Source organism: Lepisma saccharinum, assembly GCF_977018435.1.
Source record: "Lepisma saccharinum chromosome 15 unlocalized genomic scaffold, izLepSacc3.1 SUPER_15_unloc_1, whole genome shotgun sequence".
Classification (NCBI taxonomy): domain Eukaryota; kingdom Metazoa; phylum Arthropoda; class Insecta; order Zygentoma; family Lepismatidae; genus Lepisma; species Lepisma saccharinum.
The window spans coordinates 1514786-1542335 of NW_028142892.1; the positions used below are offsets into that span (position 1 = coordinate 1514786).

The 27550-nt window shown below is 37.3% G+C and overlaps 1 protein-coding gene across 1 annotated transcript in view; it reads right to left on the bottom strand.

The window, feature by feature from the left end:
• Positions 1-2354: 2354 nt before the first annotated feature.
• LOC145982228 (uncharacterized) overlaps positions 2355-27550 on the bottom strand; it is a 254366-nt gene continuing 229170 nt past the window's right edge. The window contains exons 36-41 of the mRNA XM_083115798.1: positions 24356-24512; positions 19767-19848; positions 16896-17079; positions 12738-12933; positions 6306-6583; positions 2355-2540 (exon numbers count right to left, since the gene is read on the bottom strand). Of these exons, the coding sequence (XP_082971924.1) occupies positions 2355-2540; positions 6306-6583; positions 12738-12933; positions 16896-17079; positions 19767-19848; positions 24356-24512 (1083 nt within the window). The remainder of the gene's footprint in view (positions 2541-6305; positions 6584-12737; positions 12934-16895; positions 17080-19766; positions 19849-24355; positions 24513-27550) is intronic.

A 27550-nucleotide genomic window follows, 5' to 3' on the forward strand; every position in this document is an offset into this window, starting at 1 on the left:
ACAGCAGCTCCACTTGTCGTTTCCATCTCGGCCAGTTCTTTGCACCTTCTAGCTTGTCTACTGTTGTCTTGAACTCCATCTTCAGCAGCAAACGAAACACGCTTCTTCCGAAAGTGTAAAACTCTCACCAGTCCGGTTAGGAAGACAAAGGACACTTCCTGTTGTACTCCAAACAACGACGACACTTACTGTTGCACTCCCACAAACTACCAAATTTCACGGTCGCAGTGGGAACGTATCTGGGCCCATAACCTGTTGAACTCAACGCAGATATTTCCGTAACTTGGTTTTACAAGGAGTAACAACACGTGCTAACAGTTAATTAACACTTTATTAGTGTCTAACGCGACCGACCGCGACGCGATGTACATTGCTACATTCCTGGTACAATACAACTTTCTTGGAGAGCATTCTCCACAGACTACTCACTACAGAGCAAAAACAAATGATAAGTCAATTTGACCATGTTGGGAAAGTGTGTCTTTTGTACAACGTTCAACACTTATGTTTACAAAAAGTGTTGTTCATGGATGTCCGCAGTATTTCTTTCCACCGGGGTTGATTAAGCATAGTAATTTTTCGAGGGGTGGGGGTAAACTATGTATATTTCCCCCATAATAAAGTTGCCTCCTCAAAAGACACAAATTCAATTTGAAGTTAACATTTTTCTGCAACGCCCTTACAATAATTAACATAATTTGATGTGACTGAAATGAAATTATATGTGTGAAATATATTCTTTTATGGTTGACATTCATTTTGAAGGAAGGGCTTCCTCCCCTTGCCCCTTCTGGACATCCATGATCTCCTTTAAACTCTGTAATTATGCTACATACTACTAAATTGTTCTGCGATCTACATATTATTAATATTAATTTGTAACAAGAAATAAATATAAATTCGAATGGTTCAACCAACGGGATGAGTTCGACATCATACGTGAAAAGTTTGAGAAAATTCAACTACCACGAACAGCAGCCCTCTTGTTTAATTTATATCCCCAACTTCCAAATGACTTTTGAAACTTGTGCGAGATTTAGCACCATTATGCTTGGGTTGGCTTCACTGGCTAACCGTGAACACGCGCCAGCGAGACCCAGGGCCTCTAAGAGGAGGGTTCTCCAGCGTTGTCGGGTATGAATGAATGGTTGGCTGCAAAGGAAATTTGAGCCAGTGGTGTTTCAAGGAGGTTTTTTCCAGGAACAGGGAATTCTGAAGCAAAAAACTAACAGGTAGGGAAAAAAGGAGAAACACCTAATAATGAGCGAGAAACGGGAAAATTAGATATACAAACGCTTGTTTCTGTTTTTCGCTTGTAGGAGAGCACAAACATTGGAAATATTAAGATTTCTGTTTTTCGTTTATATTTGAACTCAGCTGGTAGTAATTGAGCTAACAAGTGCAATAACTTTTTCAAAAATTAAAATGTTTAATTAAAACTGAATATTGAACCAGTTTTACAAATCTCATGTCAAATGTAAACAAAATATTATTAATTACATAGGCCGTGGTTTAAACACTCTTCGAACAACGTACGACATGGCTGTTGCACTGTAGCCATATGTCAATTTTTCCCCAAAAAACAGGCGACCATTTGCTAGGAAGTGCTTCTTGCACGAACAACTGTTGTTGGTTTGTGGATGTAGGTAGGCCCACCACTTCTCTAGCAGGCACGGTAACAGAAACGAAAATAAAGTGCCCCGATTTTGTGATTCATGGTACGAGCTGATACTTGGTTATGCAGCGGTTGTAAAAGGTATTCAGCACTTTTCTGTTTCTTTCTGTTTTCGTTTCTTCATTATCATTATTCTTCATTTTATCTAACTTTGCATTTTTTTATGGATAAGTTACTCATTGTGATAGGAATAAAACCGACGTAATTACCAGTTGAAATGTAGGAGATATACAGCCTAGCAAAGAAAACACCAGGCTCAGGGATTTATCCAGAATATTTAATCTGATGTAGTGTAACTTTGTTTTTAAAGGGTGTAAGGTTAAATTTAGTGCCAAAATTAGGGTTTTGTGAAAAATTTCAGGGAGGTGTTCTGAAAAAATGGGGGAGGGGTTGATGATTGTGGATAAATCACTGACCCAGCCCCAAAATAAACACAAGCCTTCATCATGCTAGGCTTACACTGTTGGAAAGGTCATGCTCCGCCACTGCAAATACATCTTTTTCAAAAATGATTACTCACCTTAACATGGAAGGTTGTGGAAAGGGCAGCATTTTTACAATAGTCTGGGAGTGACAACAATTTAAATCTACCCTTGGATGCTCTACGACAGTCTTCCATGTTTGCCTGTGCCTTACTATGGGTCTAACATAATCAAACGTCATATATTTACATTTATACTTACGGGTTTGAACCAGATTCCATCCAGTTCTGAAAATCTTCTACTGACTTTGTGACACATTCTTCACGTTCCAATGTATATGACCATATTAGGACATTGATTTCATTGTATTGGTCAAGCATAGTCTTCTGTGAGTTATTCTTCAAAGCTTCATAAAGATTGCTTGTAATATTCAACAAATATGTCTGAAAGTAAAGTATTAAGTGTTTGTATTTTGCACAGATATTACTACTAGGGGTGAGCCGATACCCATATCGATACTCTTTATCAATTCCCACCCATATCAATATAGATACTTGAAAATTATAATAATTAAAAGTTGTTATAAATATTGATTAATATTTTTGCATGAGTATTCCACTCCATTTATAGGCATGAATTTACCGAATTTTGCTTATTAAAAAATTACACCAAACTATAAACAGACCCTGTTATGTATTCACAAAATACGTTTTTTTCACATAATATTGAGACAAGATCAATGGAAACTTTGATTTATCATAACTGTCAGGACAGACTCCATGTAAGTGGCTCGCAGCAATTTTTTCAGCCCCTGCGTATGATTAATATTAAAAATACAGTAAAACCTGTCTATCCCGGAACATGATTGTTCTGAGCAAAATTTTCCATCTTAACAGCTTTCCTTGTTATACAGGGTTGACTTTAAATACAGTATAGAGCGCTGCAGGAAATAATGGAAAGACAGATTTACATTTCGCATTACTTATAATGTAGAGTACTAATGCATGTACGTACATGAATGAAAATGCGATACATTCATCAATTTCATCATATCATCACTCATCCCCCTCTTCGCAAATTAGCCAAAAGTGGCACAAAAAGCGAAGTAAAATGGACACTCACAAACATCCATGCCAATGCCAGGATTCGAACCCGGGACCCCTGTCGTCGTAGCGCAATGTGCATAGAGGGAAAGAGAAAGATTGAAAGATGGAATAAGAGAGGTGAAGAAGGATTGAGATAAAAGTGAAGGAAAAGAAAAAAACAAAGAGAGATAACAAGAAAAATAGAAAGATGACGAAAGAACAGAGGAGAAATAGACAAAGAAAGGTGGAGAAAGAGGGTAAGAGATGAAAGAAAGGAATCGTAACAGCTTTGAGTATTGTAGCGCATTCTTTCATATCGACAATGTTACCGATAAGCGAGTGGCAACAGAGGCGTGTTCCACTTACAGTATTGCAGTCTTTCCTTGCGAGCGAAAAAAATAAAGGGAGAAATTTCCATCTTACTGAGAATAAAAACATCTCGTTGGTCTTTAAATAGTGTTCCGTTTCCACATTAAGGAGGTTTCCGCCTTAAGCAGGTCATTTTCAGGTATAAAATCGGTCCTTTCTGGGGACTTTTTTTCCCCGTATTTACAGGTTTCCATCTTATAGAGGTTCCGGGATATGCAGTTGTTACTGTATAAGCTGGCATTGGTATTCTTTTAGATAACATATTTTTAAAGCTAGATTTATTGTTGCACTTACTCCCATGCTCTTAGCATATGAATCTATGTTTGTTTGTTAGAATATGCATTTGAAGTGCATGCTCGTTTTCCTTGAAGAATTGACAATTCAAGGCATAAAGCATGCACTCTGTTACAATACCTTTTTCAAGTCAATGAACAAAGCATTAAATGCTAAAACCAGTAGCGTATTCTTCATGTTACCACATTTACCACCAGTAAACCAACTTTTTTCATATATTTTTTTATAAATTTAGCTTTAATATATTATGGAAACTATTAAAACAACCTTCTAAACCAGAATTTACATAAATTACTTTAAAGAACTTAAAGATTAGTTTGGTTTGATTTGGTGTTTTAAGTCCACTTTGTGCACAGTAAGGCTAATCGGGACTGGGCCTACAGTTTTTATAGTGGGATCCGAACCACTATGTGCCTCCTCCGGGTATCGAACCCGGGACCCCTAGATTACAAGGCAACTACGCTACCACTGCGCCATCAGGGAGACCCCTTAAAGACTATTTTATGTACACCACTGATTGTTCTCCACTGCACCCTTCTGATGACCAGGTTTCCTTCACGATTGTATGTGGGGAGTACGAGTGAGCCGAAGCGAGTGGCTATTCTTAAAAAACAGCCTGTGTAACAGTTGGGCTGAAAAGTTCGTAGGCTAACATAGTAAAAAATACTTTTTTGACAAAATTCGATTTTATTATTCAATATAGTTGCCTTCGAGGGCGATACAACGATTATAGCGGTCATACAATTTTTCGATGCCATTTTTATAGTACGATTTCTCTTTAGCCTCAAAATAGGCCTCAGTTTCGGCGATTACCTCTTCATCAGTGCTAAATTTCTTTCCAGCGAGCATTCTTTTAAGGTCTGCAAACAGGAAAAAGTCACTGGGGGCCAGATCTGGAGAATATGGTGGATGGGGAAGCAATTCGTAGTCTAATTCATATAATTTTGCCATCGTTTTCATTGATTTGTGACACGGTGCATTGTCTTGATGAAACAGCACTTTTTTCTTCTTCAAATGGGGCCGTTTTTTCGTGATTTCATCCTTTAAACGCTCCAACAACGCTATGTAATAATCACTGTTGATGGTCTGGCTCTTTTTGATTTTATTATTTTGTGGACTTTTTTGATGTTTTTGTCGGTAACAGCCTCTTTGGGGCGTCCAGTGCGTGCATCGTCTTCGATGCTCATTTCGCCTAGTTTAAATTTAGCAAACCACTTCTCAACGGTTGATTTTCCTGGTGAAGAGTCCGAATAATGTTTATCAAGCCAAGCCTTGGCTTCAACAGTATTTTTTTTCGCCAAAAAGCAATGCTTTATTAACACACGAAATTCTTTTTTTATCCATTTTTTCACAATAACAAAAGCTGCTTCACTCACAATGCTATATCTCACGAACTAATTATCCGGCAGCTGTGAAATTTATACACGTATCTTTTGAAGGTTAGTACTAAGTAAAAATCACATGGATTTAATTCTAGTAACGCCATCTATGAGTCAGCCTACGAACTTTTCAGCCCAACTGTTAGTCAGTTGCACCACTCCAAACAGTGTTGGCAGGAAAACACTGCTTGTTCCTTCCTGATTTCTGTGCTGCACTTGGTAGAGGCAGTGTTGCTACATGAAGGGAAATTTCCATTTGTGAACGGGAATTCAGGTCCAATTTTAGGTATAAGGGGGACATTTTATGAAAGATATGAAAATGACCAGAAAATTTGAAGTTGTCAGACTTCTTCTTTTTTTCCCTGTTTCTTTGTTTTACTTGCATCCCTGCATTGGCGTTTTATTTCTGTTTCTGTTTATTTCTAATTAATCTTGATGAGTTGTATAGGGTGGTGCATATTGTGTCGTATCATTATCAGTTGGCAACCCTGTCGGAAAGCAGGAGCACATTTGCAGAATTCTCTCATACTTGGTCAGCTGCAAGTCTCGCAATCAGTCTGCCATGGAAAGTTGGCTGATTCGGGCACGAGTTGTGGCAGTAGAGGTGTTCATCCGAATGGGTTTCTTTCAGGAGACACGGCAACCACTGCACTGAGAAACATCATGGTACCTGCGAATGCACCTCCTCCGACCTGGAGACTTCTGTTTCTGCATGCTGCCATTGGCTTTCTATTGTCAGACTCATTGCATCATGTTGTGATAATCTGAAATGTGTTTATGTCGACCTCACAGGACCATCGTCACAGTATCTGCTGGGTCTCCTGAGTGGAACCCATTCGGATGAACTTTACTGCCACAACTCGTGCGTGAATCAGCCAACTTTCAATGGCAAACTGATTGCGTGACTTGCAGCTGACTAAGTTTGGGAGAATTCTGCACATGTGCATCTGCTTTCCAACAGGGTTGCCAACTTTGCCAACTGATACAATGTGAGCCACCCTGCATGATGAACATGTACAATAAATAAGAATTGTTCCAAACCAGGTCAAATTTTCAGAATACGCCACTGGATAAAACTAACCTTAAACAAGTGATAGTCTGGTGACCTTCTGAACATTTTGTGCACATAGTCAAAGGCTTCGAATGCTGATGCCCAGGGGAAGTAGTCCAACTCCTTTGTTAAGTACAAGCTCATTTCTAGTGCAAGGGCGTAATTCAAGATTCCAGCTCTTGCTAAGTTCCAAGAATCGTCTAGAAGCTGGGCTCTGTTTACTTTCCCAATACGTGTGAAGTCATCTCCATGAAGATAATCTACAAGCAGTCTCCAGTTACCCTCATCGTAATTGACTCGATAGAAACCTATAAGAGAGAAAGATGAAATCGTGCTTTGTTGGCATGGACTGGCATGAACATTTTCAGATACCCTTATAAATCAATAACTGATAATATTATTATGTGTGCTTTTTTTCTGATCATATGCAATTAGAGTTACCAGATCGCTATGAGGGAAATGTAGGACATAAAGTCTCAAAATGTAGGATGCAAAACATTCGCAACAAATAATTCAGATTTGCAGAATAAGTTAGAAAGTAATTTTAAATTGGCATTTTTTAGTTTTAAAAAATATGTTCTCTTTATGAATTCTTAAATGCAGAATTCCCAAATTTGTAATCAAAAGTAAACAGTACACTTCTTACTACATATTATAACTGGTACTTCTCAGAGGAGCCAATTCTCTCTCAAAATTTCAGGTTTAGTCAAAATATATTTCTGAGAGACTGATGAACAGTCAAACTCTTTGAAACCAGTACCAAATGTTTTACAGACTTTAGTCCATCAGTATAAACCAAGAAATCTCGCTCATGCACCAAACAGTGACATCATCAGAATGTGGCCCCAAAACGTATTCATAAATTCCTCCCATTTTTGTTATAGCAGGTCAAAGTTTTATTTCTTCTTTGGGCAATGACTGAATGAAAATAAATTTCACTATTAAGTTTGGAAGTGCAGTCCATAGACTTGTATTATAACATGCATGATTCTCTTTCTTCAACAGAAGCATGTATTTTACTAATTCATATTTTGTGACGCTCAAAATGTAGGACATTTACCATATTTTTCAAATTACGCCCGGACGCCGGACATAAGGCTAAAATGTAGGACATGTCCGGGAAAAACCGGATGTCTGGTAACTCTATATGCAATGGTAAGCCATACTGGCACTTTTTTTACGGTTGCTAAAACTGATAACGTTTTAATGGAAGAAATGTGTATTGATTGACTGATTTGGCGTTTCAAGTCCACTTTATGCACAGAAAGACTAATCGGGACTGGACCTACAGTTTAAAGTGGAATCCAAACCACTGTGCCTCCATCGGGTATCGAACCTGGGACACCTTGATCACAAGGCGACTATGTTACCACTTCAACATCGGGGAGGCACAAAAAAGAAATGTGTATGTGTGTGTGTGTGTGTGTGTAAGGTAAATGGATACTCAATCATTTATAACCATACCACAATGTTTTGAGTAGTTTGTGTGACAAACACACCAACATGAACAGTACTGATTATTATGCAATATAAAGTAGCAAACATAAATAACTGATTGTAAATAAATACATAATCTTTCTTTGGATATATTTAGGACAAAATTCAGTTGTACTGGCACTCTTAGGTAGATATTTTTTTTTACTAAAAAGTTCATGCTGCAGTGGTTAGTGCCCTGACCTCTGTGTTGGAGTGGTTAGCATAGTGTGCTATGGCAGCAGGGGTCCTGGATTTGAATCCCGGCCTAGACATGCGTGTTCTTTTTGAGTATCCCTTCATCAATTACATCATTCTCATCGTCGCCATTAGCTGAAAGTGGCAGAAAAACAATGCTAAACAACACAAACCAAATCGAGCAGGGGTTCGCGCAGACTGCCATGAAGCCGGGGTCCTAGATAACAGTCTTGGGTGTTTCATTGTGTGTCTCCCTTCTTCTACAGGATGTTCTAATAACAAATTCCATGATTGGATTCAGTGGCAGCGAGGCATGGACTACAGTTACTTTTTGCCACTTTTGGCCCCGCACTATGCTAAACCTTATATACCAAGGGAAAGTAAACTGTTCTTTCCCTCACCTCCCCCCCCCCCTTGCAGGTTTGGAACCCAATCACCGCCAATGATTGGAGTTCTTTATAACTTTCCAATGTTACATGTGACTCCTGATTGTTTGTTGCAAGTAAACATCTTCATTGTTAAAGTTTGTGAGCCAGTGATTATCAAATCCAAATTCTGCCACTAGAAGCACAACATTCTCTCTCGAAGTTTTACAAAATGTGTTACGTAATTTGTAGTACCATTTTGACAATTTTGCATGTTACCAGAGATACCCACATTGAAGGCATGAAAGGGCATGCCCCATGCACCTAGCAGAAAATCTGTAAGTTTAAATGTACTTCTGTACTCAGTGATTCATTAAGGGGGTGGTCTGGGGGGAGGTCCCCTCAAAAAGTACCCTCAAAAATTTCAATAATCCCACAGAGAACAATAGCTAAGAAGTTTGTGAACCATGTTTACTCTGGCTTTTTTTATTCACTTTAAGGGCATGCAATACATTTTCCAACAGAGCCTTCCCAAGCCCTTCCGTCTGTGGCAGTGTGCCAAATTAACTCTCTTGTGCTCTTTCGTGCACTCGTTCGGCTGTGAACTGGGAGGCCCACCTCCGTGCCCCAATATGATGCCATCACTGGTTCCAACCACATAGATCAACTTTTGTCATAATTATACATTTTGCATGTGACGTGATATTGTTATATTGGCTGCGTCGCCCGACTCCCTCTTATCTCCCCAGCTACTAATTTATACTGCCATGTTTGACGTGAAATTGACATAATATTGTTATCAGGGAATTCTTTATTTTCGATTTCATACCACCATCGGTGGATTATTGAGATGGGCGATGCAGCCGGATCTAGATGTTGAAAACTAAGAATAAATTGTCATCAATTTAGAGTTAATGATAATAGCAGTGTTCCCACCCCTTTGACAACTAACATTACCCTAGAATGCACTTTATCCAACCTTCGTAAATCTAGCTCCATAAAAGTCAGTTTTAACTCCATTTAAGGTGAAATTTAGTTCTTTAATGCGCATCAGGTTTGGCAACACTGCCAGGATGGCCATAGGAGGCAAGGAGAAATCCATTGTGCTTATGGGAGTATGATTTGATTCATTCTCTTGGGAATATCAAACTTCCGATGGAATAGAAGAAGATGTCAAACGGAAGAGGGCAGTTTGAATATGAATATCACCAGTGGAAAAGTCGAAACTTCGATTTGATTACCCGTAACTTGATGTTGAAGTTGATTTCCCATAATGAATACATGGGATTCCGAAAACTCTTATTCATCATATTTTTCAAACATTGTGTCCAGCTTAATAATCAACATAAGAAAATGCTTCCACTTGCAACATGGAGGGAAATTCATACTCTTGGATAATCCCAGTGTTTTTTTTAGTAGCAGTGCCCATTTGAGCGATATTGAAATAAACACACAATTGGTGCGTAACTGTATCACCTCCTCTTAATTTAACATACTTTTTCTGGCTTTTTCATAATACTAAGCAGTGATTTAATCTTCTTTATAGTTAAAAGTCAAAATGATGAACCAATTTAAATTATCATCCACTTTGATAACTGCTAACTAGTAATATATAATAAATACAATTCCATTGAACTCAATAATGGACACACACATAGAGCAACAGGGCTGGTGTAATGTGAGTGTCTATTGTTGAAACGAATTTCAACTTCTTGTAGTGGTTTAGTTTGTCAACAATTTTCTTTGGAATGGTGATGACGTGCTTGTGCAGTCTTATTAAAATTTACACTTAATTTAATTACATATCAGGGTTAAAGGACAATTAAAACATAAAAGACTTGTATTAGTATTATAAGCTGATGCCTCTGTCAGGGTGTAAGGGGTGCTCCTTCCACGTAGTGCACTCAATAGTCAACCTCACTTCCACATAGTACACCCTGGACTGCAGACTAACGAGGCTCTGACGACTGGCTCCGTGGCCAGTATAATCTTGCTTTTGTTGTCCTGTGTTTTGTCCTTATGTGTGCTGAGTGCTCCTTTACAGCTTCGGCTTTTAACGAAAGTCAGAAGATTTTATGATTTTAGTTATGCAACGTTAGAGTTGTTACGTGTAACGATAAGGGGCTGGACCCCGTATAATGTGACGGGTGCAAAATAGCCTTAGTGCTGACGCACCCAAAATTTTAAATTGAAATTTAAAAAAAAAAAAATTAAAAAGATGCCTCTGACATTCCTCCTCCCCGTGAAGTTTGATATCACCCCCCTGCCCCCCTCCCCCAAGGAAATAATAATAATCAATATTAGAGCAGGCATATTTCGGCCACAAGGGCGACCCTTACAACAAACCCTTGTCTGGATGATTATTACAAAGTATAGTAAAAATGGAGTATATGAACATAACCTGATTACATGTAAGTTCGATGAACACTGAATATAAATTGAATTAAAAAGAAAAAAAAAGGACATAGATATCTAAGGTTTGCCAGTTTCATCTATAGTACATGTACATGTGTGAAATCAACTGGTACAATAAATTATACATCTGTAGCAATAAAATAAAAAGTAAAGTAAAGTGCTCCCCTGTGCTATGCACCATGCCATGAAGGCATATAGGGGTATGGGGTTAGGGTTCCACACCTTCTTGATCACGGCCGAAGGTGGGGGTGATGTGATCAGCACCATGCCCCTGACTGCCTTTACCCCCTGGAGTCACCTCCAGGTACCCACTTTATACGACGCTGGGTGGGCACCGAGCCGCTTTAACAGGTGGAAAAAAATCCCGGTTCTCCAACTCTGGGGATCGAACCCAGGTCTCTTGCATGGTAGTCAGACACCCTAATGACTGAGCTACCATGGCTACAGCAATAAAATAATAATAATAATAAAAATTGAAAAGACAAGAAAAAATAATGAAATTTAGAATACTAATAGTTGTAAGAAGTTATATGAACAGAGTTGCCAATTATTATAATGGATATATATTTTTAAGTTGCTCATGATTATGTGCTTAACTGCCTTGATAGTAGTGGCTGGATTCAACACTGTCTGTACTGAATCTGGCGTATGTGGCTCCATGCAGTAAAACCATGTGAGCAGTTGAAATCAGGGAATTATTTTTAAGTCACATGTATTTCATCAATTTAACAATTATCCTTATCACAATTGACATAGAGAGGTAGAAACATGACATAAATAGCAACAAAAATCACTAAGAAAGCTTGGTCTGGCACTGTTCATGTATGACTAGCAGTGTTCGAAGTGGTATCCCACAAAGCTAGCAAAATTTTATCAAAGCATCACCCAGTTGTTTCATTGTCATGTTAATCCCTCCAGCTAACCCTAAGTCTTAAGCCCCACGCCCAGCTAAAATTCTCCACTTCATGCGCTGATGACAAATAACATGTTTATTGATTGATGGATTTGGTTTATTTTACTTCACTTTTTTGCCCCTTCAGGCTGATTGTGGAGATGAGGATGAGTAATTATGTGATGAAAATGATGAAGGGACACTCAAAAAGAACACCCATGTCAAGGCCAGAATTCGAAGCCGGGACCTTTGGCATCATAGTGTGCTGTCCTAACCACTTCACCACGGAGGTCAGCATTCTGTTAATGTTAAGATCCATCGCAACAGATACATAGCCCTTGTTTACCTAGTTAATAATAGCCCCACTGCAACGCAAGCAAGAAGCCTCACTTGCGAGTCACGATGAAATGGCATTCCCACCTCCGAGGTTGATGGTGCTTGGCGGAGGTGTCGAGGGTGTTGACTGATACGATTGCCCGGCTGGGAGATGAATGAAAGCAATCGAAGCAGGACTGGTCGACGTGCGAGTAGAGTCCGGCACTAGAGAGCAGGAGAGGTGAGTGCTGGTCTGCATGGGAGTGTCTGCCATAGCGGGAATGTTCGTTGAGCTTGAGACTAGTAGCTTAGAAAGAAAGAGAAACGTTTCCCAGAGGCACGCGTGTTGACTGCAGTGCACCTTGGAACTTTATTATATTTTGTTAGAGGACAAGCAAAGTTGCAACGTTGAGAGGTCCTTTTTTTCGGGGTGCTTTGTCCGGCATGGTGTGAATGTTAACGGAAGGACAAGCAATAGTTGTGGAGAAAACCATAGACAAGGCCATGTAATCCGCATCCGAGGGCCCTGTGTTTAGGTGGCGGGCACAGGGTGATAGCAGCAAGAAGCCTCACTTGCGAGTCACGAAGAGATGATTCTCCCACATCCAAGGTTAATGGTGCTTGGCGGAGGTGTCGACTGATACGATTGCTCGGCTGGGAGATGATTTGGAGAAGGTGCATTTACCCAGCCACTTTGAAATGAGAGCAATCGAAGCAGGACTGGTTGACGTTGACGTGTGAGTAGAGTCCGACACGAGAGCAGGAGAGGGACTGCCGGGCTGCAAGGGATCAGCTTGTACACACCTGTTTCCTCAATGTTAAATATAATCCAGTCATCTGCAATTGCCAGATCTTCTAAGTGGGTGGAGACTTCATTTTTAAGCCAATGTGTTGGTGAAGTGTCATTAAAGTTGAGATCCGTTGATGTAGTATATGAAAGAGGAATCCACCAGAGGAAATCAGAACTATCGTCCGAAGAGTTTTGTAACAGAAAACGAGTCTGAAAGTAAAGTTTATATACATGGTATAATTAGCACCATATACAAGAAAGATTAGTTTGTGTGTCTGATTTTTAAGTGCACTTTATGCATGTAAAGGGTAATCAAGACTGGACCTGCTGTTTAAAGCATGACTTGAACCACTATGTGCCTCCACTACGTATCAATCCTGTTACTCTTTCATTGAAGGTGACGACATTACCACTATGCCTGAAGACCAGAAATGCAGCTACATTGATATGTTAGGGAGGGGGGGATAAATTTGAATATATAAATAACTTTATATGGCTTATAAATTATGGCCCAGGACTTTATGTCCTATAAAACTTTAAAATATGTATGTAATTATGTTATAAAAATATGTCACGAAAAATTAAAAATATGTCAGAAAAAATTCAGAAGTGTACCCAGTAAAGCCAAAAATATGCACAACAGTACTTTCAAAATGTCTCATTATATGGGATGTCAGTATCTTCCTGGGAAGATCGACTACCATGGGGGGGGCATTAAATGAAGTCAGAATCCCTTTTACCATATAATGTAGTGGGAAAATACTGACAATATATTGTGATATTCACTGCAATTATCCAAAATGTTATTTCCTATTATGTCAGATTTACACCTTTGTGAAAAGTAAATCATAATTGGCAGCTCACTATAAAAAAGGGGGAATTTTTGTTCTGTACTAGTTCGTAAGAAGACAACATCTGCTTTAATTTCTTCGTACGTAATTTCCTTATCCTGCCATCGATAATATGAACTATCTGTTGTGCTAAAGGTATGAATTATAAAATAAAAATAAATACATTATAAAATAACCGATTATATGCAAGACACTTATGAAATTATAAAGAAATGTGTCTTATTACGAGAAAATTAAAAAAATATTGTGTAAAAACACGAAATTGGTAAAATATGTCAAAATATGCCTTATCAAGTTTGTCTATTTCGACTGATTTTCATCAGATATGTAAAGATCTCACCCCAGTATCCGATCCGATGCCAAATGAAACATATGTTATAACATAAAGTTCCGGGCCCTATTCATTACATAATAATACCACATAAATACAATTTCTCTAGCATATTAGCCGGTCCCCACGGCAAAGTGGTTAACACATCGTGCTACAATGGCAGGGGGCTCGGGTTTGAATCCCATCCTGGGAATGGATGTTTGTAAGTGTCCATTCATCAATTTCATCACATCATCACTCATCCCCATCTTCGCAAATTAGCCAAAGTGGCACAAAAAGTGAAGTAAAATAAAGCATATCAATCAATCAATCTCTGCCATATTAAGTTTTCAGTAATATATACAGTAGCAATAATTTAAAAAAATATAAATTGCATTTATCCCAGCAAGTGCAATATAAAGGATGAAACCGATTATGATCTACATGTTAAGTTCTATGAATAAATAATGAGATAGTGGAGATGGTGCCGATGACCCCCATATCAATGTCCATGCTGGAGGGCGAAGATGATTAGTAAATTCAAATATCTTATGTGAAACATATTATGGTAAACAAATATTCAACATAGATGAGAAATATATAACTTAATAAGATGAGAAATATATGTCTTAATAAAAAGATGAAAAAAAAGTGAAATTTTCCACTGTGCATTGCACTCATTGACTAACTAAGTAACTAACTCTGTAGCCTTCTTGAATCCGAAGGATTATGGCTGGAGCAACACAAGCCTTCCATTTGTCACTATCGTGAGCAAGATTTATCCACTCTTTTCCATCTTTACCAATTTCCTTTAGGTCCATTTGAATGTTATCCCTCCATCTTCGTCTTGGCCTTCCTACTGGTCTCTTACCATCAGATTTCCCAACAAGAATCCTGTAAACTCTTCTTTCCTCTCCCATTTGTGCCCACCTAAAGTCTTCTTGATTAAATAAAACTCTTCTTACTACACCGTTTTTCAGTCATATACCTCAGAGGAACAACTTTTGCTAAATATTTAGGTTTAGTCAAAACATACTTATGAAACTTTGAACAGTCAAATTCTGAAATTATACGGAACCAGTACCAATTTTTTAAAAAGACTCAGAAATGTATTTCTCTTGTCAGTCCATTTTGATGATGGTAATAAAAACACTATCTCAACATTTGCACTGTGACCTGGAATGCAATTATTCAGCATTTAACATAACTAGAAATAATTGATATAATGTTCTTAATATAACTTGAAATTGTTCCAGTTTCATTTTGGGTGTTTTTCAGTATCACAATGTACTTTCCGTGCAATGTCTCAATCAAAATCAGTTTCAATATTGACTTGGGAAGTGCAGTCCATAGACTTGTAACTTGCATGATGTTTCCCTATGATTACTCTTTGTTCAACTGAAAGACGTATTTTCAAATTACGTGACTCTCAAACTGTAGGACATTTATGATTTTTTTCAAATTTCTCCCGGATGCCGGACGTGGAGCTAAAATGTAGGAAATGTCCAGAAAAAAGAGGACGTCTCGTAACCCTAGCCCCTATCTACAGAGAATTTCCAGCTGAAATCACCCACTCTGGACTTGCATATTTCATTTTTGACAAAAACACGAAATGTGAAATAACACATTGTAATGTTAATTTTTCATGTTTCCGAAAGGTGTGAGGTGCATTTCCCTACCCTGTTCTGTCACGAAATGATGTGAAATGAACTGCAAAATGTGAAATAGACTCTTAAACACAAAATGTACAGTTTATATACAGATGCGACACTTTCTGAAGTCTGAAGTATCCTCAATTCACGGAAAATTGATTAATTCCGCTGCAAACATTTGACAAGCAAAAATGACCCCTTTATACAGGATGAAACTTAATATTCTGGTAATGATTTAATGTGCTATTAGAAGGGATATGTTTATTTTGTGTAATAGTGCAATTTTTAAATCAAATTTGGAATTATATTCACATTTCTAAAACCAAAATGTCATTTTACATGCCACTTTTTCACCGCTATAACAGCAAAATTTCATTTTATTTACCGCTTTTGAATCCCAAATTGACTCTGTTTTTGTACCGAAATTTAGCTTTTTCTATTTACCAAAAATATGTGCCTCTAGTCATTCGCTAAGACTGAATCGATACCAAATTGAACCGAGACTCGGTACCCTTACCAATTCCCACAATTACCAATTCTGATGCTTGAAAAATTGTAACAATTAAAAGTTTTTCAAAATATTAAGAATTAAATCAAAATATTAAAACACATCTTACATAATCACAAAATACAATTTTTCCACAAAATTTTGGTGCAAAATAAAACCTAGAATTTTGCACAATTTCCAGGGTAATTATACTACATGTAAGTGTTGAGTTACATTTTTATGGACCCTACAAAAGACCAAAACTTTGGGAAAGTATCAGCCATGATCATCACTCATACCCATCATTGCAGAGAAGCAATGTAAAAGAACCAACTAACTAACTAACTCTCTTGCCCGAAGGTTCATGGCTGCAGCAACACAAACCTTCCATCTGATCCTATCCTGAGCAAGATCCATCCACTCTTTTCCATCCCTACCGATTTCCTTTAGGTCCATCCCAACAGTATCCCTCCATCTTTGTCTTGGCCTTCTACAGGTCTCTTACCATCAGGCATCTCAACAAGAATCCTGTATACTTTTCTTTCCTCTTCCATTCGTGCCCCGTCGTCTTGATTTAATTATTCTAATAATATCCAGACATGAATACAAATTATGCTGTTCTAAATTATGTAACCTTCACTCATCTGTCTCATCATCCCTTTTAGGCCCAAATATTTTTCTAAGAATAAAGGAAAAGAGCTATACTGAATTAATTAAATCAATCATAAAGGAAAACTACAAGAGTGCCATTTACTTTAGAAAACATCTGACCCTACTACACTTTGCCCCTTCCCTTCCTTTCATCATCAAATATGTGTATCATCATTCCATCATCAAATTTTGTGGATTGAATATCTACTGGATATACCAACCTGCGACACTTGAGCTGATCCATCACTGTAGTTCCTAGTCACGTGTACCACTGGGTAACCTGCCTGCAGAGTCCACGTGTCCATGATTTCTTTGACTGTGACGTTGGCATCCAGCACCTGATTCTGGTGGGCCTCTTCTGTCAAGAATTCCCACAGGTCATCTTGCGATGCACTTCCATAAGCTCTGTCAAAACACAAATATTTCTAAAATTATTTTCAACAAAGTAGGTCTTTGAGTGATTCATTTGGTTTCTTTTATTTTGCCTTTCCGGAGCGTAAGACATTTGTGGTATATTACACTTTGATTTTTAATGTTATTTATTTATTTATTTAATAGAAGATTCCAAATACAGTGTTAGCCATTCTACATTGGAACGATTTTATAGAACGTAAGGACAAAAATAATAACATAATACAACAAAAATAATAACATAGAAAAATTACATGTGGTTAAGAGACTTACATACTTTTAGTTAACTTTCTTGTAAAACGGTCCAGATTTTCAAAAATGTCTATTTGGCTTCCTAGATTATTATATTCGCTGGGCAGTCTATGGAACAGAGAGCGCTGGATGAGGCACAATCTCGGCTTCTGAGAAGCAAAACGTTGAGTGCTTCTTGTAGAGTGGGCAGGCACACGAAAGTGAATTTCCTGAAGAAGGCGGTCACTTCTGATGTTGCCATTCACTATTTTATGTAGAAATATATGGTCAGCCAGTCTATGTCTCTCTTGAGGAGTTTGGATATTTAACATTTGCAGGAGGATGGACTTTTGCAAGTGTTTTGTGGACGGAATTCAGTGTCGAACAATGGCCAGGAAGAAATTTAGGATGGAATTTAGTCTATCTGAATTTGAGGGGCATGTCAACAAAGCCATAAAAATTGTATATATTTTGTCTAGGGATGTACCTATTAGTGTTGGTTGACAGGCATGTCAGTGTATCAAGTCAATAGTTTTACTCATCCAATTTTCTCGATAATGTGCTCAAAATTTTTTTACAAAGGAGAGAAAAATATGGTTCGATTTATCTTCAATTGTCCAACCCATGTGAAAGTGGATAAACAAGGTTAATTCATTTTTATTGAAAATATCACTTATTATATATGAAATTAAGGGGAAACTAAGCAGAATTTGGAATTATTAACTTATAATGAAGGTTGTGCAAATTAGTCACAAGTTAATATATATATATATATATATATATATATATATATATATATATATATATATATATATATATATATATATATATATATATATATATATATAATATTAACTTACGTTTTGCGAGTATCGAGGTAACTCCTGCGACGTTTCAGGAAGCAACTGCTCCCTTCCTCAGGCTGCTCACACTTAGGTTATGTATAAATCATAACCACATCGAACTCTCCATAGGTTCAGGATATAGGATTGGTAAAAGGTGTGTGGTTAGAAAACAAAAATCTAAAACCCATTACAGGTGCATGTCAAACTACCATGCTGTTTTCCCAATTAGAAACTGCTCCTTTGAATATATCCTGAACCTATGGAGAGTTCGACGTGGTTATGATTTATACATAACCTAAACATGAGCAGCCTGAGGAAGGGAGCAGTTGCATCCCGAAACGTCGCAGGAGTTACCTTGATACTCGCAAAACATAAGTTAATATTATATATATTGGAATTATTAATACAAACATTAGTCTTTTGGCTTTTAAATAAACATATTGTTTCAGACCTATTACTTTTTATAGTAGAAGTGGATTTTATGTGTGTTGTTTCCATTTAATTTAGTTTCATTGTGATACAGTATTATATCATTAAAAAACTGAAATAATTCAAATTTCATTCCAATTGTCTCACTTATTGTTTCTCTATCTTAAGCTCTGAAATATCCTACTTCATTTCTGATACAAACCTTAGTTTGAAGAATCTATTTATAATAATTTTCATAGCCTTTGCATTGTCTCTTAATCCTACATATGCATGGTGTCACACCCGTCACAGGCAAAAAATGTTTATAAACAAGTATGTAGTAATATATTTAGAAATGAAAAGCATCTAAATGTGGAGTAAAGTTCGCTTTGTGAAAGTATAATGAAATTGTTTCAGTAAACGCACATATTTCACAGAGTTTCCTGAAAGGCTGGGGAAGGTCCTAAAGTCATGTCACACCCACCACAAGTACAAAAAAATGTATTTTCTGTAACTGAAAATTGAGATGGGGAGAAATATTCTGCGATTAAATACAATGCAAGTAAAATGAAATTATATGAATTGATAAAAAAAGGTAAAAAAAGGTAAAGTGCTCCCCTGTGCTTAGCACAATGCCATGAAGGCGTATAGGGGGTGTGGGGGTAACGCCCCACACTTTCTTGATCCGGTCGTGAGTGGGGGTGATGTGATCAGCATCACACCCCTGACCACCTTTACCCCCCAGGGTTTCCCCCAGGTACCCATGTTATTCGATGATGGGTGGGCGCCGGGGCCGCTTCCATCGTTAGAAAAGTTCCAGGATTTGAACCGGCCGGGGATTGAACCCGGGACCTTTAGCATGGTAGTCAGACGCGTTACCGACTGAGCCACCATGGCCACATTATATGAATTGATAGAGTTACATATTTGTAGGTGCTAAGAAAATAATTAAAAAATGAATGTAAATTTTGTGAATGCCACACCTGTCACAATGGAATTGCCCATAACCCTTTCTCTCTTGATATATCATTCAATGAAGGCATGAAATCGTAAATTCTCTGTCATGCAGCTATCCTTAAGTAGCAGAAGTACGAGAATATTAACACATATCAAATATACTTTTGCATTACACAAGTATTAATGTAAAAAATAAATTTAATTTTATAGATAAATTGATGCAGCAGATATGTTACTTACTTATTTCTCAAGTAATTTGTTAAGCCTTTGCGGAAAACACTTTCTGTCAAGATGTGATTCATCATGCGTACAATGCAAGAACCTGCCAAGAAGAGAAGTTACAATTTATTATGTTATTTATATATGCTTTTTAATTCTGAATGCAACACAGACACATCTACACAAGGCATTGCTGTTCAATATGGACAGACATTCAAAAATATAGTGGACATCAATATGAAGAACTTTTCTTGTTAATGGATTAGATGCCTGTAGCTTGGATTGATCTCCAGGGGGTGGAGTCACGGGCTATCAGGGCAAAGGGGCTTTGTAAACAAAGTCCATTTTTCAATAGTTTAGCTGTATTATATGAAGATAAATTATGTGTGTGGTGGGAGGGGAGTTTATTAAGTTAATATAAAATTTAGAAATATCACACAAATACTACAGTTTTTAATACGTACATCTCTTGATGTGTTAACAAGTATAATTCCCTGTTTTCAAGGCAAACTTTCCAAAAAGTCAAGTGTACAAGCGGATGTTTTCTCTATTTCAACCATACGTATTACCACCATCAGCAAAAGCTATAGTAATAACTGACAAAGCATGTTAATAAGGTGATCTTGCACTGGGATGAGGTTAATTCCAAATCTGCAAACAGCTTTGCATCTGAACCCCAGTGTTGAGTTTAATTAACTAAGAATAAGAATTATTATTATTATTAATAAAAAAATAGGGCAATAAAGACCTCGCCTTTCTAGGGAAAAAAAAGAGCAGGTGACATTTTATATGTATCAATGCTCTAGTGATAACCCCTCAGAATATATAGGAGAAACACTATTCACTTATTTGCTCCGATTCTTCAGGATAATTCATTTCGGAAGAAAATAATAGAGAAGGCCAGAGCAATTCACACCTTTGAGTTGCCAGATGTTTTGTATCTTTGACCATTCACACACATACACACGCAAATGAAGGGTTTGGGTGTAAAACATAGTACGTGATATTTTGGTTATTTCTGAGTTCATTAAAAAAAGCTCCCCCCTCTGCGCGGCATGTGAAGAAAATAATTAAGGAAAGAGAAACTGCACAAAATTAGAAAATTCATCATGAAACTTTCATGTGTTGTTCTTGTGATGTGACACTCACTTCTTTAAGGAAAGAAGTTCAAATTATGTTTTCATGCAAAACTAAGTATGCTGACCAAGGCAGTAATTTATTTTATTAAAAACATAAACTAAACGTAACGTTTCAACCTTCTAGCAAGGTCTTCATCAGACTCTGTATCCTTTTGTACTTGATACAGAGTCTGATGAAGACCTTGCTAGAAGGTTGAAACGTTACGTTTAGTTTATGTTTTTAATAAAATAAATTACTGCCTTGGTAAGCATACTTAGTTTTTCATAATCATGGAAACAAGGCTTAATGGTGTTATGTTTTCATGCAGGCAGTATACAACAGAGGATAGATGCAGGGTGCAATATATCTCCATAAAAGTTGGAAGTTAATGTGCATTTTATGGACCATATGTATGGGCAAGATTTCAAAGAAAAATACATCATCATTATTTCTCTTGATATTCCACCTTGAAGCGTGTGATAAACAATGTTGTTGCATTCAAACAATATGGGCTTGGTATGCAGTGTTAACGTAAATGGAGTCTTTCAAAAATGACTTCTTACAATTGAGTGTTTCTAAACATTAGAAAGAGCTGTTATTCTGGTTCGAAACCTTGTGGAGGCACATTGCACAATGGTTCGAATCCAGTTTAATCTGTAGGTCCAGTCCCAATTAGCTTATATGTACTTATATGGACTTAAAAAAATAAGAATAACAATTGATTGTAGAGACTTGAATAGAATAACAGTTTTGATGAGGAAAGGCGTCAGAACAAAAGTTCCTGTGGATCTGCATTGTGCACGAATCATTGAAAAATGTACACCTGAATGTTGTGTGAATGCGTGTAGAAGCGATTCAATTGCACACAATCACTTTCTTAAATGATCATTACAGTTCTTTAGTGGAATCGTTCCTTTCCAAGCCATTTGTGTATGTTGCAAAAGGTCACAAATATGTATGCAGATGTACAGGACTTTTTGAATTTTCCATTGTGAGAGGGCGGTGCACTAATGGGTGAATGTTTTGGATCACTTCTAATGATGCTGCTCTAGGAATCTTAGGTTAGATTAATTCTTCTGGAGGTAAGAAGTTTACTTTTGTTGTTTCAAGTAACCCATGTGATGATTATCATGGAAAAATACATGCTTGTGCTGGTTATATAACAGCAAGAAATCTTAATCATCTTTTGGAGATTCGAAATTATTGGAAAACCATTCTTTTGATATTTTGCTCATACTATTTGTGAAATTAAGTCACAGACATGTTACATGTGAAATTAATTCATACATGACAAAAGGATCATTCCTTTTGATTATAGAGTTTGTTTATAGTAAAAGTCAGGCATCGAGGAAACAGACATAGACTCTCGAATTTGAGAAAGAAATTTAAAGTATGCATATGCAAAATGATCTTATAAAACCTGCTTTGAATGTCTATATTTTCTTTAAGTCAGAACTTCTCTTCTGGTGCCTATGACAATTCTTTTAATAAGAGATCAAATTTACCCTTAAGCCTACATAGAGACCAGGAATAGCACACCTGTAGCGAATAATTCAATAACTTACTAGGTTCAAAATTTTGTAATAGTCTCGAATTCTTCGCTTCCCTAATTCATTTCTTCATCATACATTTTCTTAAGATCTGAAAGGCGTAACTTGTCAGGGGGAGGGGGTCACCAATTGCACCCTGGGTAGATAATCGTTTTCATCTGCACAAAATAGTGAGCATTTCACAGTGTATTTGACTACAGCTCAACAGTCTTCTTCTGCAATAGGATGTCTGAGAATATGGCTAAGGCCAACCATGAGGCTAGACACTATTGAACATAGAAAGGGAAATTGTAGCAGATTGCAAAGATTTCTTATGGAATTTATACAGATAATACAATTATGTAATTTGTGTAATATCTTAGTTTTTTCAATGGAACTAATCACAAGTACTTCTCAGTTATTGCCTCGTAGCAACCCAGATAGCACGTAAGTTCACTGCAAGTTAAATCGAATGTCGATTTAACTTGCAGTTAACTTACATGCTATCTGGGAATTTGTCCATTACCATGAAGACTAGGGGTGCAGTGGTAGCATCGTCGCCTTGTAATCAAGGGGTCCCAGGTTCGATACCCGGTGAAGACACATAGTGGTTCGGATTCCACTTTAAACTGTAGATCCAGTCCCAATTAACCTTACTGTGCACAAAGTGGACTTAAAACACCAAATCAAACCAAACCAAACCATCAAGACTAGATTACCAAAGAATACCACACTAAAATTATACCTTCTTTATCCTAGAGAAGAAATGTGTTCTTTAATAAATTTGCAACCATCTATATTAGCGTATTTTTCCTTTCATAAAAGCAACACTCAACATTAACACAATTTCATTTCTTTTGGAAAAGATGATATGGGGTTTAGCTGTTTCCCAAGGAGAATGGTCACTATGATTTTCGGATTGGATAAAAGGATGAATAATATTAACCCCATTTAGCCCCCCCTCCCCCTCCAAGTGGATGGACAAAACTACGCCTATGGGCTTCACTTAGGCCAATGCAAATTGTATGAGAGGGCAATTTCACTCGAAAATTGAAGGATGGCACATTTTACTTTGTAACTCAAAAATTACAAAAATGTCATGTTTAAAACCCGAGCACTTCAAATAGTTACCAATATAAAGGCTCTATGGGATTCCAATGTATCCAAAAGTTCAAATTCAATTCAACTAAATGATATATATACTATTTAAAATATTCAATTTAAGGTTTGGAGCACATCCCGCTGCGACGCCAAGGGTCCCGGGTTCGAATCCCGGTCGGGCTTGGTTGTTTGTGAATGTCCATTCATCAATTTCATCATGTCATCACTCATCCCCATCTTCGTAAATTAGCCAAGAGGCACAAAACGCGAAGTAAAATAAACTAACTCAATCAATCAATCAAGGTTTGGAGTTTACATTTGCCATTTCACATACTCAGACTCGTAATGCATGTACAAACACAAGTCACATGTTGCGGGATATACTAATCTACTAAAAATTGTTAGTTTGTCCAAGAATAATTTAAAACTGAAATTTACCTAATCAACTTCAAGATATTCTGTCTTGCAATAATCTTCCGTATGTCAGATAGATTGTTCTGCAAAGGACACTAACAAAGCAAACGGAATTCTGTTTTATTTTCCATGCAGCTATCGTCAATAAAAATAAAACCTAAACTGTGAAAAACTTGCCTCAGGGCCTATAAATCCAATGGAATTTGAATTAATAAAATTTGCAATTTTCCATGTATACGAAGAAAAATTTAGGCAGAATTCCCAAAGGCAATAATGCATGCATAATTCCAGGAATTCTGAGTAGCCATCCTATTAACTGTTTAATTAACTGCTGCATAAAAAAATGCAATAAAGCATTATCCTTCCTGGAAAAAAATTTGTTTGTACCCCTAGTAAAAAATGGGAAACAACATACATACATATTATATATTTCAATTATTGGCTTGCCTTTGTTGTAAGAAATGTTATCAAAGATCTGCAATATGTCTGCAGGGTTGCCAACATCAGCAGCAATAGGATGGGTTGACTTCAAGGAATCATCCTGGAACACCTTTTGCAATACCTTCACCACAAACTGATATCTCATCTCCCATTCGAGTTCAACCTGTAAACACAGTTTCATCATTAGGCGAGTTTACTTGTCCCTTATACAGAGTCTGGCAAAATATATACACCACTTTCCAGAGGTAACCGGTGTTACTGCAGGTAACAGAAAAATGTAAAGAAATTAAAAAGTTTTTTCTTAATAAAATAATAACATTGTTAAATAAGTTAACTGAGTTGAGTGTATATTGCAGAGGACATTTTTACTGCAGCCGACAGGCCGTTCCGCTACCCTCAAGAGGCAACAGGAGGAAAGGGTGCCAATGCAAGGGAGCAGCGGGGAAAGACTTGAGGAGGCAAGTGTGCTACGGGGTTATTCATATGCCTGTTTAGGGGCCCTGTTGCCACTGCAGCCTACCGGATCAGCAAGTGTTGTCACATTGGATTTCCAGAAAATTGCTAAATCCTGCCTAAAACGGGGATACTATTCCTCTGGAGCAACAAGAGCTAGACTGCAAACCCAAAGCTGGATTTAACTACAACTGAAACCGTCTACGTAATAGACGAAAAGATAAGTACTTGATGTGATTCATGATTTGGACAAACCTTGCTCCAAAAAACTAAGTTGGCAACAGTAGAATGTACAGCTGGACTTCCCTTCCACCGCTGGAGGAGGGGAATTATGTCGTCTGCTCAATGCAGAAACGTCGAACTGACCCGAATGTGTGGTTCTTCTTCCCCTTTCCACCTCTGTGCAAAGAAACAGAGATGGTTGACAAGGCTCGACTACTATTCACTGGACTTTCACGGTAACTCTCTCATCAGCGGTAGTTCTTTCTAGGAGTGATTGTGGCTAAATAAATCACTGAGCGGATTGGAAAAAAAAGAACGAAATTAACATAAATCCAGATCAAAGGCATGTTTTATTTGGGAGGGTGGGGATAGGGTGGAGATGATAACGTCTGATGACCGGGACTGGTAACACTTTTGAAAAAGTCATGCCACGCCACTTTCAAAGGTTGGTATTCCCCAAGGCCCCACAGCAGGGATGAAAGAGAGAGATAAGAACACGACAGATGCTATTTCTGTAGCAATGGAGCATTGGACTCCTGAGTACCGTGCTTTTGTGGTAGAGGTGTATTGTTAAAGTAATGATTGTTTGGTAACTCTGCACCATAAATTTCGACAGCAGTTGAACACTGGAAGACATGGAACACACAACACACAATATGGAGGTCTGTAGTTTATTTCCAACAAGATGGAGCAACTGCACATATCACTCAAGAAATGGTGACAATATTATGTGCCAGAACAATGCACATTTTGGGGACGTAGTGTGGCCTCCAAGATCACCTGATCTGATTGCCTATGATTTTTTTTTTCTCTTAGAGTACCTCAAGATGAGAGTTTTTGAACAAGTATCCCTAACTTGTAGTCCCTGAAGACACGAATTAGGGAAGAAGTCCAGCCAATTCCACCTGCAATGCTGCTGTCTGCAATTGATAATTTTGTTCGTCGACTCCATGAGTGTACAACACAGAATGTTGGCTATCTACCTCATGCGATTTAAAAGAAATAAGACTAAGTGAACACTGTTGTGTTCTTACAAATGACACTATGTTATCTATCAATTACCCCTATCTTGATTTACATTAGTTGTATTGTGTTACTGTAGGAAATATATTAAAATAGTAGATTTATATATTGCAGGACCCTGTATAATTTGATATTTTTATATTCACAATTTGTCATCTTGATAGAAGAAAATCTAATGAAGTAGTGTTACAATAAGCCATTGAAACATGTAAAGAAAGGATTTGCTTCACATGTGGGAGAGGGCACAGCCGGAGCGTATATGTTAGGCTTGGTTGTAGGCAGAGGCATCTCGTGAATGCATGCTGTGCATGCGTCAATTGTGGGAAAAAAAGACAGCTTGCTCTGCGACAACATTCATGAGCATTTCTACATTCTAATTTCTTCATATAGGAGAAGTATTTACTTTACACAAGAGCGCTGAACTAAGCTTATATTACATTTCTTGGATCTGAAGTGAAGCATGCGTCAATTGTGGGAAAATAATTATTACTTTCTGTCACTTCAGATCCAAGAAATGTAATATAAGCTTAGTTGAGCGCTCTCGTGTAATATAAATACTTCTCCTATATGAAGAAATTAGAATGTAGAAATGCTCATGAATGTCGTCACAGAGCAAGCTGTCCTTTTTCCCACAATTGACGCATGCACAGCATGCACCGCATGCGTTCACGAGATGCGTCTGGTTGTATATAGACTGATGTGTTTTGTTGTAGGGGGCTTCCTTGAGAATATGTTGTTTGTTATAAACAAATTATTTATTATTGTTGGTTTACTTTCCATTGGATTATTAGATGATTAGATGTGTTCCTTGCTTCATTTCTCACAATTACAGAAAAATATGTATTTTCAGCACTACATTTTTTACCAAGTTTTAGAATAAATTCAAGTATCACTTAAAATTACACCCCTGGCAATGGTACTTGCTTGTTTTCCTCCCTTACTCAACATCCTATTACTGTTAGTTTCCCTCCTGTTCACACATTTATGTGTGGTCATGGGTGTTGTGAGTGTGCCTTGTACATATTACTCATCCTTATCTTAGCAATTAGCCAAAAGTGGCAGAAAAGCAAAGTGAAATGGACCAAGTCATACATTTACATATGAAGTGAATATTCTAAAACATGGTTAAGTCAGATTCTAAATAAAGAGTCATGGGGAAAACTGATGTCACATTTTTCTATTTTTACAAGAGAACAAGTTCAAAGTTTCAAGACTCACTAATTTTCCCACATGTACCTTTTTTTAAACTTTCACATTTCTCAGGACTTACAGAGTTTTTCATGTGTACAGTTATGCAATACAAAAATACATCTGACACTGATGGAGCTATATAATGGCATCGACAACAGCAAATTGAAAAAATTGGACTTATCAAGTTTTTCCCCTGTATTCTTCAAATGTGAGTGTTTAAAATTGAGTGACCTCCTTCAAGACTAGTTCATGTACACTAATTGCCATAATGATTTGATTTCATCTGGAGAATTTTGGTTCATGGTCTACAAA